The 20,392-nt window shown below is 36.5% G+C and overlaps 2 protein-coding genes across 3 annotated transcripts in view; one reads left to right on the top strand and one right to left on the bottom strand.

Annotated features, from left to right (window-relative positions):
• The window catches only part of LOC107712262 (beta-1,4-galactosyltransferase 6-like), an 18,841-nt gene extending 4,305 nt beyond the window's left edge, over window positions 1-14,536 (top strand). Inside the window, exons 2-10 of one of the 2 annotated variants that reach the window (XR_001636781.1) lie at window positions 5,504-5,620; window positions 6,529-6,642; window positions 7,597-7,718; window positions 7,811-7,927; window positions 8,087-8,274; window positions 10,217-10,339; window positions 10,527-10,628; window positions 11,835-12,074; window positions 13,155-14,536. Coding sequence is in view for 1 of the 2 variants with exons in the window: in XM_016517451.1 (XP_016372937.1) it covers window positions 5,504-5,620; window positions 6,529-6,642; window positions 7,597-7,718; window positions 7,811-7,927; window positions 8,087-8,274; window positions 10,217-10,339; window positions 10,527-10,628; window positions 11,835-11,982 (1,031 nt within the window). In the remaining variant the exon portion in view is untranslated. Of the gene's footprint in view, window positions 1-5,503; window positions 5,621-6,528; window positions 6,643-7,596; window positions 7,719-7,810; window positions 7,928-8,086; window positions 8,275-10,216; window positions 10,340-10,526; window positions 10,629-11,834; window positions 12,376-13,154 lie in introns of those variants that run through there. The other variant, XM_016517451.1, reaches the window with a different exon arrangement.
• Window positions 14,537-16,022: 1,486 nt separating this feature from the next.
• Window positions 16,023-19,346, bottom strand: ttr (transthyretin (prealbumin, amyloidosis type I)). Its single transcript, XM_016517628.1, has 4 exons — window positions 19,281-19,346; window positions 17,813-17,952; window positions 16,748-16,883; window positions 16,023-16,309 (listed from the first exon to the last, which is right to left on the bottom strand). Exons 1-4 carry the CDS (start codon window positions 19,344-19,346, stop codon window positions 16,202-16,204), a joined length of 450 nt encoding a protein of 149 aa, XP_016373114.1. The 3' UTR covers window positions 16,023-16,201.
• Window positions 19,347-20,392: the final 1,046 nt, after the last annotated feature.

Genomic DNA, 20,392 nt, shown 5'->3' with positions numbered 1-20,392 from the left:
CGATGAGCTTTGTAAAAATCGACACGTTTCAGAAAGGCGGGGGCATAGAGGAGCAACAATAATGTACAGTATGTGGAAAATAATGTTTTTTTTTTAACCTTAAACCGCATAAACACATTGAATTACACCAAATACACAAAATAATGTTCTTTTTAGCAACGTCATATGACCCCTTTAAGTACAGCTTATATGTAATTTCATATTTACTATTTTTCATATTTGTCTTTTAAATATGGTTAAAGTGTACTGCTGAATACACCAAGCATTTATGGTAAGGTGAAATATACTTTAATGTAATTTAAAACTTGTATGTCATGTATTTAAATATACTCATAATTACACATTTGTAATGATAAAGTTGCTATTTAGTACATTTAAACCTAACTTTAAATGTAATATCAAATAGTGCAGTACAAGTAAAATTTGAATCCAGTACTTATGTCATGTTGACTAACATACTACTTAACATACTTATTTGGCATTACTACAAAGTGTTAAACAGGTGTGAAAGTGTACTCTCTTGTATTGGGATGCTCGCACAAACTGTCTTAACCTGTTTGCAGTTTGTCATGACTTGCTTAACTGAATGTCTACACAATAACCAGCTGTAATATTAAACTTTCAGCCTGACTGTTGTCCTTACAGAAGTTTGAAGAAAAAAAGGATTTCACAGCCTTCTTGGCCATTTTGTGTGGACATGAAACAGATCACTCTGCCGTCCCTCTTTCCGTGTCTGTGCTAAAATCTTTATCTAGAAATCCAGGCAACCCTCCAACACATGTCAGTACACCGGCAACCCACGCCTCCTGGAACACCTGGAAAATTGATGACTGTCCTGTTTTCAGTCCTGGAAAACACATAGGAAATGAGAGAAAATGTAAAATGTCCTGGAAAATCTTGTAGTTGTCCTGGAAAATTATTTAAAAAAATTCACTTGTGTTTTCCTTTAGCCAAGAACGAACAGTTTACCACTGGCCCGAAACAATTAATGTTAGTAGTAGAAAACGTTTGAACGGCCATAAATCTGAACCGGCCTGTTTTTGCTCCAAATGTGCGATCGGCAACCGGCTCTTTTGTTTTATTTCAGCTGATCTCTGTTCCGGACTTGCACACAAACTGTATTGCAAGCATTTTCCAAAATGTCATTTGTGTGGAAATATTACAAAGACGTTAACAGAGGCCAGAGACGCTGAAGACCAACGCAAAGAGGGGAAAATACTGTAGCTGGCAGAGCAGCTCATTTGTTCACCATGAGTGAAATATTGGAAGAAAATCCTTAATATTGAATTGGGGTGACCCGGGTGGGGGTTTATATGAATGTTTCTCTGAGGGGAACTGACTGTCTTCAGAAAAGTTTAGATGGTATTTTCTTTTCATCTTGGCTCTCTATAACATAGATACAGTATGTATATGTAGATGCTTCATTAGTGACTGTTACTATGGGCTGCTATACGTAAGCCGTCCGCCATATTCGAAGGGTCAACTTGACGTCATTCACCATAACAGTAACATAAGTTACCAATGTTTCAAAACTTGTAATATTGAGTTAATACATTTAAAAACACAAACCCCAACACATTCTCACCTGTATAAGGTTATCCCGTTTCTTAGGGAATTTAAATCCTGGAGGTTTTTACAACCATCGGCTGTGCAGGATTGTGGCAACTTCGAACTGTTACCGTTTAAGATGGTGGACGCGTCTACGTGCTTGGCGCAGTCAAATGGGGAATCTACATATCTATGCTCTATAATGTATATTAAAGTAGTGTTTATAAGCTCAGCCAGAGATTGTCTTACTATAAGGAGATGAGAGGGTTTGTATTACTCACTATTGGAGAAAGTGTAACGGCTAACTTGGATCACGTGTCCCTTAATAACCAATCACATTACAGCCTTGACATCATTGAATTTCAGTCAGAGTTGTGCGACACTCAGTCGCAGTTTACGGATACCATAGGAATGAATGAGAAGTACCGTAAGCTGAATCCCACCTGTCGCAAAAAATCAGTGTCTTCTCTAAAATGGCATTTTTTTTCTTTTTCGGCTAATGGTTGCAGGCTTGCCTTCTAGTGGCTTTGGTTCAGCTCTGCTTTGTTTACAGTGGTAACCACGGAAACGCTGTATCGCTGCTGTTCAATGAGCGCCACCTTCTGTCAGAGCGTGAATCTGCGTCTCATTCAGCTCATCTGCTGTTTTTGTTTCCTGCAAATATGTTTTATGTAGCATAATTTCACAAAGCTAAAGTCTCTGTTTTATGTCTTCAGATTTTGAAATTACATCTAAGTTAATCAAATTTAAATCAGAAACTGCTCATGTGAGCAGCATGTTTGTTTGGATCCTGATTAAAATGCAGTAGTTACCTCTCTCTCTCTCATTCAGATCATCAGCTCAGCTCCAACAATGATTTGTTCCATTTATACACTTATTTTCACATAGCTATGAGAAGCGTTATACATGGACACGCGTGCGGTTGCCGTACTGTATTAAAGCTTTAATCAGTATAAAACCGTATATTAAAGGTAGAAGCAGTAGCATTTACAAATAACAGCATATTTAAAAGTATGAGACAACAACAAACAAAAAACATACCATTAAGAGCCGTGCTTGCATGGGTTCTGTGCGATTCTCTTCACTAATATCCTCTGCGTCTCAATCGGGCTCAAACTGATAAGCAATATTGACGACGCCATTGTTTACAATACAACCGGAGCACATGCCGCTGAGGTGAGGGGCGTGACGTTCAGACGCGCACTAGAGGCGGTTTAGCCAATCACAACACACTGGACTAGCTAACCAATCAGAGCCCATCGCCTATTTCTGAGGGAGGGGATTCATTCAACTAGGAAATAATCAGCGTGTTTATGGGAGAAGAGACAGAGCGGTGTAGAATAAAGGTATATTATGTGAAAAATAATGCGTTTTTTTTTTTTAAACGAAGCATTAACACATGTTAGACTGCACCCCATAAACACAATCAAGCCTAGAAAAAAAAGTCAACCACCCCTTTAAATAGCTATAGATAGTACTGCCTGCAATAGAGCAAAAACATCTTGTTCTTGTAGTCATCAAGATTGGTGCATCGCTACTGACTTTCGACGGTGTGAGCATTGATGTGTTTCCCAACGTTCTGTCCAGTGGTGAACCTTAAGAAGAGTATTTTAGTGATTCAGTAACTTTTAAATGCTTTTCAAACGCTTCTGTGCATATTGCTTTCCGTGAACAGTGATATGCAATGGCCAATCAGAGGTGTTTAAGTCAGAATCCACTCAGTTTTTACTTGACCCTTTTAAAGCGATACTTAATTACTTACTTGAAGGATACATGCCAGTATTTTCTTTAATATTATTATTAGCATAAATAATGAACTGATTTAATTAATTTTCATGTTCAAATAGTTTAATAAAATAATTAAATACTTTTTTTCTATGGTACTGAAATTGTTTCTGAAAATCATTTGTTGTAATGTATAATTAAGAGCTCATATTAATGAGCTGATTTTCTTAGTTAAGTCGTAGCCATAAACTGTAGGCTATGTTTTTAAAGGCTTCTGGAGAGAGGGATATATTACTTTAGGGCATGATCCTTGTCTTTTATTGTCACTGTAATTAAATTAAAAATGTCCTGGAAAATTATCACTGAAAAAGAGAGGGAACCCTGACACAGATAGCCTAAATGTCCTAATTCAGATGGGCTATTTTATTTTTTTTTTTAATGGTGTATCAAAAAGTTTATATTTTTAAAATGTGATTGTTGGTACATTTTACCAGTTTTTACCATACTTTCAAAACAAAAATTAAAATAGGAAAAATATGCAATATGAAAATAATTGAAGACAAAATGTGTTTTACTGAGAAAAAACAAGATTTGGTTTTTAAAAAGCCTTTTTCCAAAAGGTACATCTGGAAAAAGGGGGGTCGTCTTATAATCAGGGTCATCTTATATTCGGGCCAATACGGTAAAACAGGCCGCCAAAAACAACACTAGACACAGCCAAGTCCTGTTTAATAGCTCTTGCTGTGTTTGTGTAATCAGTGCCCAAGAAAGCTAATGTTTTTTCCTCACTGTTGTTTGACCGGCCTTCACTGCACTGTGTCTAATGTATGAAGAGCTCTTGGCGGTTAGGAAGAACCAATGTGTTTTACCACCAAATAAACCTTTTTTTATCCATTTCTAGACTATATATTAGATTTTTTTTATTTATTTAGAATATACTAGTGGATGACCAGGTTTTGCAGTATATCAATGCCGATGTGTAGACACTACATGTAGACACTATTATAATTCACAATTTCTTTCGTCCATTTATAGTGGAATGAGGCGTTTTTGTTTCGAGTGTGAGGATGCTCATGAAAGTGAGGTCCATAAAGAAATCATTTATAAATGTATATGAACTCAAGCCCAGGCCTGAATTCCATTGAACCTTTGGGATGAATTGGAACTGTAAGCTAAACCCCATCACCCAACATCAGCGTATGACCTTTCTGAAAGAGAATAAATCCCTCCATCCACATTTCAACATCTTTCCAGAAGAGTAGAAGCTGTTATAGAAGCAAAAAGGGGAAAAACTCCTTATTAATGCTCATGGGTTTGAAATGAAATGGTAAACAAGCAAAAGTGGGTGTGGATATACTTTTGGCCACTTTTGACATATACATTTATTTATTTATTTGTAATTTTATTTAAATCCAAAATACACTTTATATAGGATAGATGCAGAATATTGATAAAATGAACGTTTTAATTTTACACAATATTTCAGCAAAAATTCACTCTAAAATATTAGAAGACTGGACATACATTTCAGTCTAGTTTCAGTTAATTGGTAGTTAGTTATTGGCCAGTGCTGATAAAGTGAAAATATTCAAATGTCGTCTAATGCATTGCCTATCACTTGGATTTCCACGCGAGAACAGCAGATTAGTGTTGTTATACCTTGTTACCCATGTATATATATGTGTAAAGCTTGTCCTTTGTATGCAGTAACCAAAAGATTGTTTTCTCATTTAGATTGGTCTACACTGATGTCATGGATTTACACTTGCTTATGTAGTTTTTCCCTTCTGATTATATGAAGCTCAGTACAGACGTCTCTTCAAACCTATAGTTGAAATTCAGCAGTAGACATTTTGCTAATCTCGGTTCATTTCTCCTCATATATAGACTCAGAAATGCTGACACAACCTTTGTGTATTAGTTAGATTAAAACTGCTTTACACTGACAAGAACCGAGGCTAAACCATTATCGATGCTTACAATGATAGGAGCTTGTAGTTTCAGCATTTGCCATTTTCTCACAATGCTGCTCTTCAGAGCTTTTCTGTGAGAGGAAGAGACTCAATACAAAAGCGTTCAACTTGGCTGTCCAATTACAGTTGTTTAACAGTGTGCAAATTTGATTACATATGATTACATATTTGATTATTTACTGCTAACCTCTGTTTTGTTTCTTCTTTACATCGTTTGGGAAATTCATTACCCCTCTCTCTCTCTTTCTTTGTTTCAGTCAACACATATTTCTTCATGGTACAGGCTCAGGGTATCATGTTACGAGACAATGTGCGGACAATTGGTCACATGATCAGGCTATACACCAATAAGAACAGTACTCTCAACGGCACAGGTAAGAGTGAACGTCTCTTCATCTTAACATTGACCAGACTGATCTTTGAACTAAACACTATTGCAAAGGCCCGGGTATAGTTAAATTTTCACTTTATGTAGCACACCGTTAAACGTGCAAGTCTTTCAAAGTGTACACTATTAACCGTGAGCATGGATGGACATGTTCGACAAGTGCACACTACCTAGTGGACTTTTGTTTTTGAGAGCACTGCTGTCCGCACGGATACAAAAATCAATGAAAATCATGACAGAAATTACACCATGCTGACTGTTAAAGTGTTAATGAGCCGGAAGGGAAGTGTACTTTCAGCTTAATTGATCCTGTTTCTTGGCTTCAAAGTAAACGTGAAATCAATTTGACCTTATTTTCTCACTTAATGAATATCCCTGGTCTCACTGTGAACTATTCATCAATGTTGTTCCACTGCAAAAACTAAATGTAATAACTTGGTATTCTTCTAAAACAAAAATTATCTGCTGTCATAGACCGTACAAGCTGTTAAATGATCTTAACCAATAGCCAAAGAGCTCTTTAGACACTCTTATTCAGTCTCTGGCTTGATTATTTTTTCACCGTCCAATCAATTCCCAATGGATAAAATCAAGTTAGGGCTGTGCAAAAAAATCGAATGCGATTTTCATGCGCATCTCGTCAGTAAAGCAGCTCCTGTGATTAGTAGTAAATCTCCAGCACGTGCTTTCAGATGGAGCGGCATTTACTACACAGAGCCGTAGTTCACTGACAAGCTACATAAAATCGCGTTCAAAATCGCAGGCGATTCATTGCCGAGCATTTTTTCTCATCGAATACCATGTCACTGAAAAATAATTCACACTATGAAAATAAACTGGGAATAGTAATTCACATTGACTTTAATGTATATCTGTCTGTCTTTGTTGTAACAGATTATCCAGATGGAAATAACTCTAGCGAGTATATCGCTCAGCCAACCACATACCTCCCTGAGAACTTCACATATGCTCAGAACCTGCCCTGTCCCGAAAGGTTACCTTCTATGAGTAAGTTAAACAATGCCTTTGTTTATTTGACTCAGAAATTCTTTGAATATAGTTTGGTGTTGCTAAGCTAATGATGCAATATTCAAATAAGTATACAAATACGCTAAAGGGCACACATTCTGGGTAAACTAGTTTGCTTGAATTAAACTGACCTTTTTGACTCTGAAATCGCATGCTTTCCTACTATATAGTAGATACAAACAGTATGTGAAAAGACTAGTCTGTCTGAATTCACAGAATTCATAAAACGCCTTACAAAAAGTACTCAAATGATTACTATTACTATTTCTGGTGAGATTTTGAAGTGTGCATCCAGTGGACACTTTACTATCCCATGAGGGCACAGAGAAGCGACGCAACTGACGTTTGTAGGTCACATGACGATGACAGCATGATGAATGTAGTATGTCTAGATTACATGCATGCTATATAGAACATCCTTTTTTAACAATCTTGAATTAATTGCTTATTTATAGAAGTACCTACTCTGAGAACATGCGATTTCGGACCAACTTCTGTCTTTTCCGTATTGGCATTTTTCTTATTTCACTCGCCGTAAATTTGTGTTTTGTTTTTTTTTTTCACTAAACTTGGTGCAGTTCATTATGGTATTGCCTTTCCTGTGAAGGATAAATCTGGTGCTCCTTTAGCTTTTGGCCAAAAGAAGGCATTATAAAGAGTCTTAAAAGGCAGCATAAAATGGCCTTTGTTTGTTGCATATTGCCTCTCTAAATCTCTCTATCCAATGAGCTTAATCTAGACTTCTCAGGTTTAAAATGCTCTGTATCTCATTCGTCTCAGTGTGAGGCACACCCACTTTTCATGCAAAAAAAAAAGTCTTACTGATGTTGAGCTTTTTCAGCTTTGCAAGTTGCAAAGAAATTGAGAATAAAATTTCCTTGTAAGTAACACCTGTTTTTGCTTAGTTTCTTGCTGTTGTATATTTCCTTGCAGAGGGTCAGATGGAAGTGAACATGACAGAGGTACCTATGGAGGAAATCGAACTGAGGCTCAAAAATCTGGACATTCGATTTGGAGGCCACTGGAAGCCCAAAGATTGCAAACCACGCTGGAAGGTGTGTCACAGTCACGATTACATATTCAAAAAAAGGTCATTCAGGACATCAGCATGACTGGTTTTGTGGTTTTCTCTCTTGCTCTTTCTCAGGTGGCCATTTTAATCCCCTTTAGGAATCGCCATGAGCATCTTCCGATTCTCTTTCAGCACCTCGCCCCTATGCTCCAACGCCAACGCTTGCAGTTTGCCTTTTATGCCATTGAACAGGTGTGCACGTACACTGTTTGATGCGATACCACCATCCACTGATGGTCTACTTTAGTAGTTTGTATTTGACCTCAGAGTGCCAGTATCATGTACCGATGATTGAGAAAATCAATCAACAATCATACATTTTTTTTCAATCATGTGTTTATATGCTTTCAGACGGGTACTCAGCCGTTTAACCGTGCCATGCTGTTTAACGTGGGCTTTAAAGAGGCCATGAAAGACCTGGACTGGGACTGTGTGGTGTTTCACGACGTCGATCACATCCCAGAAAACGACCGTAATTATTACGGTTGTGGTCAGATGCCTCGACACTTCGCCGCCAAGCTTGACAAGTACATGTACATGTAAGTTATCAGAAAGCACTGATGCAGTTTTACTTTATTCTCTTTTTTATTTCATTAATTTACCCTCCCTTTTTGTCATTTTTCTGATTGTTTAATGTTTATTTTCCTTATTGCCCAGCTCTTGGTGTTCCAGATTTTGAATGCCGCTAAGTTGAGTTCAGTTTGTTTTCAAAGTGCGTATTTTAAACAGTTTGAGGCTTGTGTTTTAAACGAGTCTAGTGTTATAGAGCACACATTGCCGTGTTTAGGTTGTGTGTGTGTGAGTGTATAATTGATGTTATCCACCGCCTGTAGACCCTTGCAGATCCTAATGTATATAACCAGTGTTTGTGTTTAGTTAGTTGGTTGGAGTGATTGTTGTGAGGTGCTATCTAATTTAATCTAAAATGAACCTATTCACTGAACCAAAGAGAAAAAAAAAAATCTGTAATTTTCAAATTCATTCAACCAAAAACGGCATACATTTCAAAAACCTGTTGAAAATATAGTCAAGTATGTTTAAAGCTTAACCTTTAATGCCACCAAATAATGTGTTAAAATAGTTTCTCACTTTAATCTCGTTGCTTGCAAAAATAAATTGACTTAGTTAAGACAAAACTACAACCATGCTATACTTGTGCTGTTGAATATTCAGGGTAAATTTGCATTGATTTGAATGTGCTTTTTATTTGGCTATTGTGTTTCTCAAAGAAAAAGAGTGTGCCATTAAGCTTGTTTGGCCATCCTTGTCTCCATGCTTTCATGCCATAGTTGAGACTCTTTTTCTTTTTTTTTTTACATTTTAAAGAAATGTTTAAACAATTCACTTTTCCTCATTCATCCAATCCATAATGTCTGTATAAACCATTTTGATGGGCTTCAAGAAACCTAATGCAGGGTTTCCCATACATTGGTTTATTTGTGGCGGCCCATAGATTTTCCAAAAGACTTTGACTTCGTGGAATATACATGAGTACTGCACGTTTCAAAATCAAAACGTGGCACGGGTTATTTTATATAAATGTATCTTTAAAGGGAACCGATTGTCTTCAGAAAAGTTTTGATGTCATTTTCATTTAATCTTTCCTATAATGCCTTATAAAGTAGCATTCATGAGCACAGCTCTGCTTTGATTACAGCCGTTACCGGGGAAGCCGCGATTTCTGCCGCTCCTAAAACGCCTCCTGCTGGCAGAGAATGAATGTGCATTATCAATAAGCCCGTCTGCTGTTTTATATTTACATTATATACATATATATTTCCCCCGGGGGAAGTGCCGCCACACATAGAATGTAAGTCTGTGGAAAACACTGCTAATGTGTCATTTTGTAGATGTTAAGGACCTGCAGAGTCCTACAGTTCCTTAAGTTCACGTCCTGCTGTATTGTATCTGCGTATCACATGTTTGTTAAAGTAAATGCAAGGGTACGGTTCATTTTTATTATTTTTTTCTCACAGCTGTTCATAGAACTCTGATGTTAGGTAGGACTGAAAGGCTTTAGGGACATGCAGATTTTAGGGCTCTTTGTTATGCAGATTATGTCATTTGTGTAATGAGGTGTAAACACAGCTCTAATTGCTTCTCAAAAGGGTTTGAGGTAGTTGGAGAATTTACCCTTATTTTGCATGTGACCAAGGACTGATTAAAGACCTCATGGTGCAGCTTTGCTTTGGTTGAGTTTGAAAGGACGGTTGTTCATTTCTGGTTGAAACCAAAACTGTTTTGCGGAAACTGCAAGGAAGTAAATGTGTGCTGTACATCCTTATCGCCTTGTGAAGTAGTCTGACAGTCTGTACTATTAAAATACTTTTTTGTTGCCTATTGCTTTCAAGTGATTCCTGATGGTAAGGTTTATGTTTATTCTTTTTATTTTCCCCTTTTCCTTTTTTAAAAAAAAATGTTTTACAAATGATGGCATATTTGTAGTTTAGTTTGCTAAGTGTTGAGTGTTTGTGTTTTCAGCCTTCCCTATAATGAGTTTTTTGGTGGAGTCAGTGGACTTACTGTCGAACAATTCCTCAAGATCAATGGCTTTCCTAATGCATTCTGGGGCTGGGGCGGAGAGGACGATGACCTCTGGAACAGGTCAGTTTTGTTTAATTAGTAGTATGTGTGTATTCCTAAGACCAGCATAAGTATTTCACAACTATCCAGTTACTTTTGTATAACGAACAGTTCACCATGATGCTGTGTGTGACTGAAGTATGTTATCATAAACAAATAGATGTATGTGTAACACAAATGTGTGTGTGGGTGGGTTTCTTGTTCTCAGGGTTCATTACGCAGGTTTCAATGTGACCAGGCCAGAAGGTGATATTGGGAAATACAAATCTATCCCCCATCACCACAGAGGAGAGGTGCAGTTCCTGGGGAGGTCAGTGTGCACACATACGTAAACACTAGTGGTGGGTTATACGTGCAGAAATTTGTACTAATATATTAACTAATGTACATTGCTGTTGAGATAAGAGTATGTTTTTTTTTTTTAAGAAATTAATACTTCTAGTTAGCAACGATGCATTAAATTGATGGCACAGATTTATACTTTGTTAGAAAAATATATTTCAAATAAATGCTGTTTCTATGAACTTTCTAAATAATCCCGAAAAGTATATTTTGATTTCCACAAAATATTAAGCATTTAATTAACTGTATATTGTTTTCATATCAGCATATTAGAATGATGTCTGAAGGATTCTCAAGGAAAAGCTTCTTAAATTGTAATATTATTTTACAATGTTGCTGTTTTCACTGTGTTTTAAAGCAAATAAATGCAGCCTTGTTTAAAAAAAGACTTCTTTAAAAAATGTTTCTAAAAAAATCCTACAAACCACAAACGTTTGAACAGTAGTTTAATGTTATACAATTGTCCCAAATTATGTCCAAAATAGAAGCATTTTTTTGTACAGGCATTGCAATAACATCAACAATAAGTCTTAATTAAAAAGTACTGTTATTACAAAAGATAATATTACCTTTTTTATTTTTTTCAAACAGAAAATTTGTCTAGTCTTTTCCATTGATTCTGAAGCAAACCTTTCCATTCTGTTTCTTTTTGTGCCAATTTAATGTTTTCTATGAAATTTTTGATGACATAGGAGACGTTTGTTGGCTAGATTTTATTACTAATTCCAGCTGCACTGTCAATCCAAATGTTATTTCTTCTTTTTTCTTTTTTTTTTTACGTTGTTTATTGGGTTTTTCCAAGTTAAACACAACATATAAAATACAGAATAATCTGAATAGATCATTCCAAATGTTATTTCTTAAGGTAATCCATTCAGTGCGATTGCTTCTCTCTACGTGTCTTCAGTCTCCCTTGCAGGGTGGAAATTTGCAGATTTGCAGGGTGGAAAATAGCTTTCTTGTCACTGCACTGTTCAATCTTTACCTCTGACTTGCTTACACTTGACCTGACCTTAAACAAAAGTTGTATTCATCTGTTTCTGTGTAACCCAGAGTGGATTGACCTATGTGTGACAAAAACATATTTGCGGTCATACATGTATAGATCGTTGCATATTGTAGCAGATTATCTCAAGGACACACTAACCCCTGGTTCATCTCGCCCTCCCCTCAGGTATAAGTTGCTGAGGTACTCTAAAGAACGACAGCATCTGGACGGCTTGAACAATCTGCAGTACTCTCCGGAGATCTCTCTGAGCAGCCTGTATAAGAACATCACGGTCAATCTGAATCCCGAGCTAGCCCCCATAGCAGAGTACTGAGTCAAAAAAATGTGACGTATCGATGCCAAATGCCCTTAAAAACAGGAGCGAGGAGGGCAGAGGCCTGTCTAATGCACAGTTAGTTGCGTGACGTGAGTGTGTGTATGTACTGGATCATATCTGTGAAAGTGTATTAGCGTGACTGCGTGCGTTTAATTGCATGTTCCTATGTCCATGCTGGCTTTAGCGAATCAGATCACAACACATTTCAAAAAAGGTGGGGAGTGCCAGCGTCAACAAATCAGATGTTTACTGCGAAGCCTTAATTGACTTTTATAGGCTATCAAACTCTGTAGATCCAGTCATCTGTGCTTACATTGTAGAAAGCTTGGTTTTACATTGCAACAGCACTCTTGACGCCAATAGACGTTTTGTCATGTTCTGTTAGTATAATTTTTTTTATACATCTGTCGTTTTTTTAAAAAGAGACAATTGTTTGGAAGACGTAAATGCAGTTTAAATGGATGTATTTAAAATCTGTCCTTCACTTCAGATCATTTTGTTCTTGTATTACGATATACATTTCACCTTGGTGGTGTGTTACGGGTTTTGTTTCCCCAAATCCCATGGCTATACAGAAGGCTGTGACAAGTTGCATGCATGACCCAGACTTCCCTGTAAATATCTGGCCTTTTTTAACTATGCTTTAGCTTTGTCCCCCAAAAGACGCCTGTGATTCCAGTGGAAACACTCTTCTTTTTGGCAGCTATTTGTTGTTTTGGATTTCTGTTAATTTTATTCATTTTTAATATATTTTTTTTTTATCTTCAATGGTTTGGGACACATGACCAATGGACAAAAATATCAGCGATGACTATAAAATGCAGGAAAACGAATCAAAAATGACATACAGATATCAGTACTTGCTGCATGCCTTAATTAATTTTTTGTTACGCGAATATTTTGTTTCTTAAACTTTTATTTTTAGTCATATTGAATGTTTTTTTTTTTTTGCCTTCACTTTTGTTAATAGCATAATCATTCACATGTCTCGCTTTTGAAGTGCACTCCACGGTAGTGAAAGAAGATGTGATTGAAACGATAGCGAGGTGTTTACGAGACGCAGGAAGACCTGGCGGTCAGTCGGGTTCGCAGCTGCTAAAGCCAAAATGCCCTTTGTAGGGTTTGGCGTGTGTCTCAACCTGTGTGTTTTTGTCTGTTTGTGTGTGTAGTAAAGGAGGGGGTGACGTTGCGCTCCGATAAGGCCGAGATGAGAGAGCGATGTCGCCGTTGCTCTTGAATGGCATCCGGAGTACACTTGGGCCATGACGACTTTATGCTGTTAAAGTTTCGAGCATTACAAGCTGTTGGAAAACTTTTTGTTGGTCCATGTTTGCCTTTTGTATGTAATTTACATTTTTTGGAGTTGTCGATATAACATGTCGCATTTATTTTTTGTGTATATTTTAACTTATCATATAAATGTCCTAAAACTGCTGTTTCATATCCTCTCATGCTGTCTGTGTGTGTGTGTTTGTGTGTCCATTCGGAGAATTACACATTGAGGGCGAGATTGTGTCAGCAGCATAGTTTGCGACACAAACTGCACTTTGTGACACTTGAAGTTAAGACACTCACAGTTCACAGAAATGCTACACTCCTCTCTTTCCATCTGCGTGTCTCTGAGGTGTGGTTGAGCCATGGCTTCTCTTTGGTCGTCCGATTGCTTTGTGGACTTCGTCTTAACACTAGTATGGTCTTCTCCCATTGATGGTGTCCCTGACGGGATCTCCAGTGCCCAGTCTGTTGTTTACAGTCTTTTCTTATACCATCAGACTTACAGTTGGGTCTGAAAAGACCTGTTTACTGTGGTTACGGGTTACAAAAAACATTTGACCAATTCAGACTAGGAATCAAAGAATGCTGTCATATAATATACTGAATATGATATGGAGGCTACTGCTGCCAAAGTATGCTTTTCCTCTTCCTCGTCCCTTTCGCTCTCCTCATCTTTCAGCATTGTATAGTGAAATGTAGCTCTAGGACATCTGCTCAATCTAAACTTTTCGATCCAGTCACGCTGAGTGTGTATTCAAGTGAGTTTGTGTATATGTGGTGTCACATGAAACGCAACTGAAAAACCCCTCATCTCCCTTTTCCACCGCACAGGGCCAATAAATGAACATAAGCAAAGTTGGAGGCAAGCTGTTGGTTTATGCCCTGTATTCGTGTTGAAGCAGCCGGTGAGATATAAACACTTGATAGGTGTTGTTTAATGTAAAAATAGAGGCATTTTAGACTGGGTTTAGGCTTTTGAAGAGAGAAGTGTGGCTTATGAGCACTAGTTTCTAAAAAATAAATGAGTGTCATTCCGCCTTCACAGTTTTCTTGTTTTGCAGGCACTTTAATGGAGTAATGATTAGTCTTATGCTGCAATACAAAGTCAGATAGGCCTGTTACAAATTAATCATTAGCTTTTGCACGACAGCGAAATGGTTTTATTTGGAACACAGATTGTGACTGAAAGTTACACATTGTTCTTAAAGTAAGGTGGGTTGCAATATAAAAACTTAATGTTAAGTTGATTTTTATTGTTATTTTACTTTTTTTTTTTTTTTTTACTGTGTTGTTGATTTATTTTTTTTTTTTTTTTTTTTTTTTTTTTTTTTTTTTTTTTTGGTGGTGGTGTAATGCCCCGTTCCTGATATGAAGAGTGTGTTTGTGTATTGTTGTTGTTTGTTTTAAAAAAAAAAAAATTTTTTATGTAAAACATACCGGTGAGACTGCTCTGGTGTGTTTGGATCTGGTGGTTAGTCAGTCGTAGCTTTTGAGGAAGCTTTGTTCAGTGCTGTCTGCTCATTTAGATTCATTCTCATCTCATTTTTCACCCCAAACCCACCCCTCTCATAGCTGCCCCATCCTGTTCAGCAGTCTGAAAATATCCAGAAGAAATAATAGATAGAGAATTTTAAAAGATGATTTATTTACCATTACAGATCTGTAATGTGTAGAGTGTTACATTGTTGCAGTATTCATATTTGTGCCTTGATTTATTTATTTTTTTCTCAATTTCGCATTGAGATGTGCAGTGGGGTGCGTGTGGATGGTGTTTAAAAATTAAACTGGGTGCACATTTACATTTTCTTTTACTCAAAAGTTTTTTATTTCAAACTGGAGCTGTGACTTTAAAACTGAAATGTCTGCTGGTTGTTGAATGGGAACTGAAAAACATGAGGATCTTCTGCTGCGTTTGAGTTTCTCCGGTGTTGAGGGTCCACTTTAACTGTAACACCAGTACGAGAAGCAGATGCCAGCTACTTTGACATGTACAATCCTGGTTCCAGATTTTGTTTTGTTTTTGTTGTTGAACCAGTCTATTCACTGCGTTTCGCTCTGTAATGATCATTAAAAGACTTTATAGTTGAAAACTTACTCGGAGTCTGATCTCTTTAATTGGTCTGAGGGAGAGCGGGTATAATCAAGGTCCAAAATTAACACTTGCCAAGCACCAAAATGCAAGTTAAAAACTGGCTTTGGTGAATAACTGTAGCATAACACATGGTTTAAGTCGAAGTGAATAACTGTCAGATTCTTGATGATGCGATTAGTGTGTGTGATTCAAATATCTTCCGTATACCATACAAATGATTTGGTAATGTGAATAAAAGCCTTTATGTATAATGCATTATAAGGGTATTCATAATGCTGGTTATAATGCATTATATCTTTTCATAAATGCGTTATATGATGTAAAGATTTGTTTGTCATGTGTTTAATGCATTATACTTTTTAAAGGTGTAACAATAAATAAGTGTGTTTGTGTTGTAATGTACATAATGTATTATAACTTTGGTTACAATTATTCATGAGATAATACAATAATCACAAGGCATAATACTACTATTAAAATGCATAACATTTTAAGTAAAGTGTTACCAATGATTTGAAAACCGATTTTTAGAATACATGAAAACTGTATTTATTACAAAACAATGCAAAAAAAAAAATATGGCTAGTTAGTAATTTATATATATATATATATATAATTCACAGTTAGTGTTTTTAATGTATTTTGAACACACAAATGCAGCTTTGCATAAGAGACTTCATTCAAAAACTTAAAAATCGTAATGTTGCAACGCACTTTTGACAGGATATTGACTTTGTGAATTTTAGCAATCAATCTGGCATTGCAAGGTGTGGCAAATTCTAAATCTTGGACCTTGGATGAAAAGTAATTTCTCTGTGTAGATTGTCGCTGTAGATCTGTTGTGTGCTGTCACTCATGTGCTTTGACGACCACAGCTGTTGTGGTGTAAGAGAAGGGGCTCAGAAGAAGAGCCAGAGTGTAATGACGATGCCCCTCTGCATGAGCCTCAAACACCACCTGCAAAAACACCAAAGAACCACTGAGAAATACAAAGCGTATCTGGAAGACTGTATATCTGTCAGTGCCTGTGTGCTCCGTTTGTGTTGTCCTTGAATGCTCTGTCCTCTTATCTAAAACTGGCCATTACTGTGTGTCTATAGAAAACAAGATACAGGTTCTTAAATATTTACCTCCCCACAGTTAATATAGCTCTTGGTTCACATCCAAGACAATCATTCAGGGTTTTAATATACACATATTTGCTGCAAAAACAGCCTTATGCAAGTCTAGTAAGGTAGCTGTTATAAATAATAATAATCAAAGTAGTCTCAGCTCATCCTAATGAGGGGACTATGTGCAGTCCTGTGGTTTAGGAGCCTTGATACAACAATAACCCATCACTTGGCAACCATTAAATGCTCATGAATATAGGAGTGCTGTCAAAGCGCTACTTACATCGGCCAGCTGGTGGAAAGGTGTACGGCCCTCTGCTTTCCAGTAGGCTTTAGTGTCAAACTGCACCCGATACACGCCAGGAGTGAACTCCTGCTCAGTGATCAAGTTATGCACCTCACCAGACATATCCACTTTCCTGTGTGAGAGGAAGAGCTCATTAGTGATAATGGCACTGACAGGAAAGAGGAACCATGAGGATGTGACTAAAAATGAAGTGCAGGATAGAGAATAGAGCCGTTTGCCCTACAAAGACAAAACCACAGTAATGCCAGCATTAAAACAAACTATTATTTTTTATACAAAAATAAATAATAAAAATGCTTTACTGTTTCCTATAAATTTGTATGATTTCAGGACAAATCATACTATTAATCAGTGTTATTTTAGTGTCATTCATGTACTATAGTTTTTGTTAATATTTTTTAAGTTAGATTGTATTTATATATTTTCTGTTCTCGCTTTAATTTTAAAGTTTTTGTAATTTTGTTGTAGTTTTAGTTTATTTACTTTGTTATTTTAGTACTTCAACAAACTAAACAAATAATGTCTTAGCAACTAACTGAAATTTTTTACTTTTAACTTAACAATTTTTTATTATTTTATTTTTATTTTGGCCAGAGAGACCATTAGCCCATTTTAACAGTTCCGTATATATTGTCATTGAAGTATCAGGTAAATATTTGGCTTTATTGACTTATACTTATCCATACAATTATTATCATCATCATTTGACTCTTAATAATATTTATTAGAAAATCCTTAATGAACTGTTTTTTACATTATTGTCCCAAAGACCCAAGGGTAACATGAATAGTGCAATGAATAAAGCATTGAATTGTAATATTTTATAAATCTCTGATTCAAAATGTCATAGCTGAGGTCAAATTGAGCCCAAACAGAATGAACATTAATACTGAATTACTAGATAGCTTTCACACTTAAAGTCGTCCACTGGGATCTAATTAGGTGAGATGAAAAATCTGAAATGTAATTAACTAATGTTCAATATAATTATATACTTGAATCGAAAGTCTCTATAGAGTGTGACGGCTAATGTGATCTTACCCACTGGCAATCTTTTCCCATGTCCCACCTTGATCTTGGCGATAGACATCCAGAGCTATGTTTCCAGCGGGAGTCCCTTTCACAGCATCCAGGATCTTCACTGTCAGAGGGCAGAGAACATCTGAACCACCATGAAAAGCCTGGAACACAGTCAATGTGCATAGAAATGCTCCTTGTCCTGGAAATTGTGCTTGAAATGATCTTGTCTTAAGCTCAATCGCTTGTTGTATTCCTTATTAGTAAGGAATCAGTATTACTGCTAAATAGAAATAATGGAAGCAGCTGTATCAGCTCTGAGCTGTTTGTTGGGTCAGTGACTGTCTGGACGTACAGCTGTGTATATGTGTGTTTTCCAGGTATAGAGTTTACTGCAGCACTTTGTAGTATGGCAGAGCGCAGATAACATTGCGACCCATATGTTAGTCTGTCCAACAACTGAAAGTACCTTGTCTCACCCAGAAGGGGCCAACTTAGGGGACATTTTAGCTTTCATATACATTTTATAGATTTTGTGTCACTGCCAAGTTAAATATAAAAGGTGCTGTAAGAGATTTCAGCCGGTTCAATTCACACACTCTCTCCAAAATTCACCCCTCCAAAGACCTGAACACGCAAAATCAAACAGAAAGCTATTCTGATTGGCTAGGTTTCTTATTCTTAAGAACCTAATCTGGAATTTTTTTTTTTTGCTGTATGCACAGCCTACGGCTGACAGGCAGACAGGTGTGATATCTCTCAGATAATGGACACTTTTCACCGTTTCGTGATTCTCAGAAGCAGAAGCTGTCATAGTTGGGTAAACTTCTACAGTGCATTTCTATGACAAAAGAGTGAGGAAATATAGAGATTGGTCAAATTTGATTTCCTCACTCAGCCATTCTATTTAAAATGCTCACACAGCAGCATTAACTAGTTTTCTGCAATTTAATGCCTAGGTAATACAACACAAAGCACTTTTAAAAAACTTTAATAGATTTAAAACTTTAATAGATTTACGATGTTAATAATTATGGAAACAGGTCAAGGGTCCATAGTGGCATTTTGGGGCATTTTAAGGCCAACAATTCACTAAAAATGTTTTTTTTATTGGTCTTCTGAAGTATTCTAATTTGTTGAGATAGTGAATTGGTGGGTTTTTGTTAAATGTGAGCCAAAATCATCACAATTAAAAGAACCAAAGACTTAAACTACTTCAGTCTGTGTGCATTGAATTTATTTAATACACAAGTTTCGCAATTTGAGTTGAATTACTGAAATAAATGAACTTTTCCACAACATTCTAATTTACTGAGATGCACCTGTATATATGCAGTTTACACAGTTAGTACTCTTCATGACATAATTCATGACATACAGAGAATGCATACAATAGTACTTGCTCTTAGCATCAAACAGATCGCTTTAATGAATTAAAAATATGCAAGTTCCTGTTATATAACTATTCTATACAACAAGTAATTGAACTTACCACTGGTGCAGATCTACAGCAGGCAAACAGAGATGCAAGAAGCGCACAAATCACTGCTTTAGCCATGATAGAGCACAACTGCATGAGTTAACACCAAAAATGCCCTTTATACAGCTGCCGACCCTGTCATCAGGTGACTCGAGGGGTATCTGCGGTGTCCTGTTGACACAGTAAATAAACAGGGGAATCAGTAACTGCATACAATTTGGTTTATCAAGTGGAAATAATCAAGGGCACTTGCCCGTATATATTAAACAGACCTCCTGTCCTTGGAATTTGTGCATTTCATGAATGTTAACTCCCAAATTTCCTGAGATCTGATTCATTGCTCGTTTACTTTCTGAGGCTCACTAGTGAAAAATTTCTGGGCAACACAAATTTGAAGGGTCTGAGCTATTATTGACAGTTCAAAGAAAAGTGTACAGTTATTCCTTGAGAGGTGGGTACGTGCTTGTTTTTCACATATTTTCTTGTGCTAGCTGTCTTGCTAAAGGCATGTAATCCCTAAGCGGAGAACAGCAGAATTTTTTACTTGGGAATAGATTCATAACAGGCCCATGGTTGGGTAATACAGAAATCATACAGTCTCATTATTGTTTTATTCTTCTAAACAAAATTTGCATTATTTTGGCACAGCAAGGTGGAAAGGAAAAGGTATATATCTATATATATATATATATATATATATATATATATAAAGTCGAACAGGCACTTTGTATCTGTGAAATGCTGGCTCAGTGGTGTCATGCACAGAAGGTGTGACTTTGGATAATGTATGACCTTTGCCAGTGTTGGGGAAACTACTTTGAAACTACAAGCTAATATTGATTCAAAGTAAAACTAATAATAATAATAGTAATAAAAAATTTAAATAAATAAAAACCTATAAGCAAAAAGTAGTTAACTATATTGATATCCTTAAAGGGATAGTTCACCAAAAAATTCTGTGTAATTCTATGTGAATTTGTGTAACGGTTGACGGTCCCCATTGACTTTTAGTTTTTTTTTTACTGAGGAGGTTATTGGGGACCATCAAATGTTTTGTAAAATATCTTCTTTTGTGTTAAGAATAAGAAAGAAATTCATACAGGTTTGGAACTTGAGGGTAAATG

This window comes from Sinocyclocheilus rhinocerous, unplaced genomic scaffold, assembly GCF_001515625.1.
Source record: "Sinocyclocheilus rhinocerous isolate Xijiao unplaced genomic scaffold, SAMN03320098_v1.1 scaffold4389, whole genome shotgun sequence".
NCBI lineage: Eukaryota > Metazoa > Chordata > Actinopteri > Cypriniformes > Cyprinidae > Sinocyclocheilus > Sinocyclocheilus rhinocerous.
The sequence above is the reverse complement of the archived record's forward strand: the minus strand, read 5'-3'. Positions and strand labels throughout refer to the sequence as shown.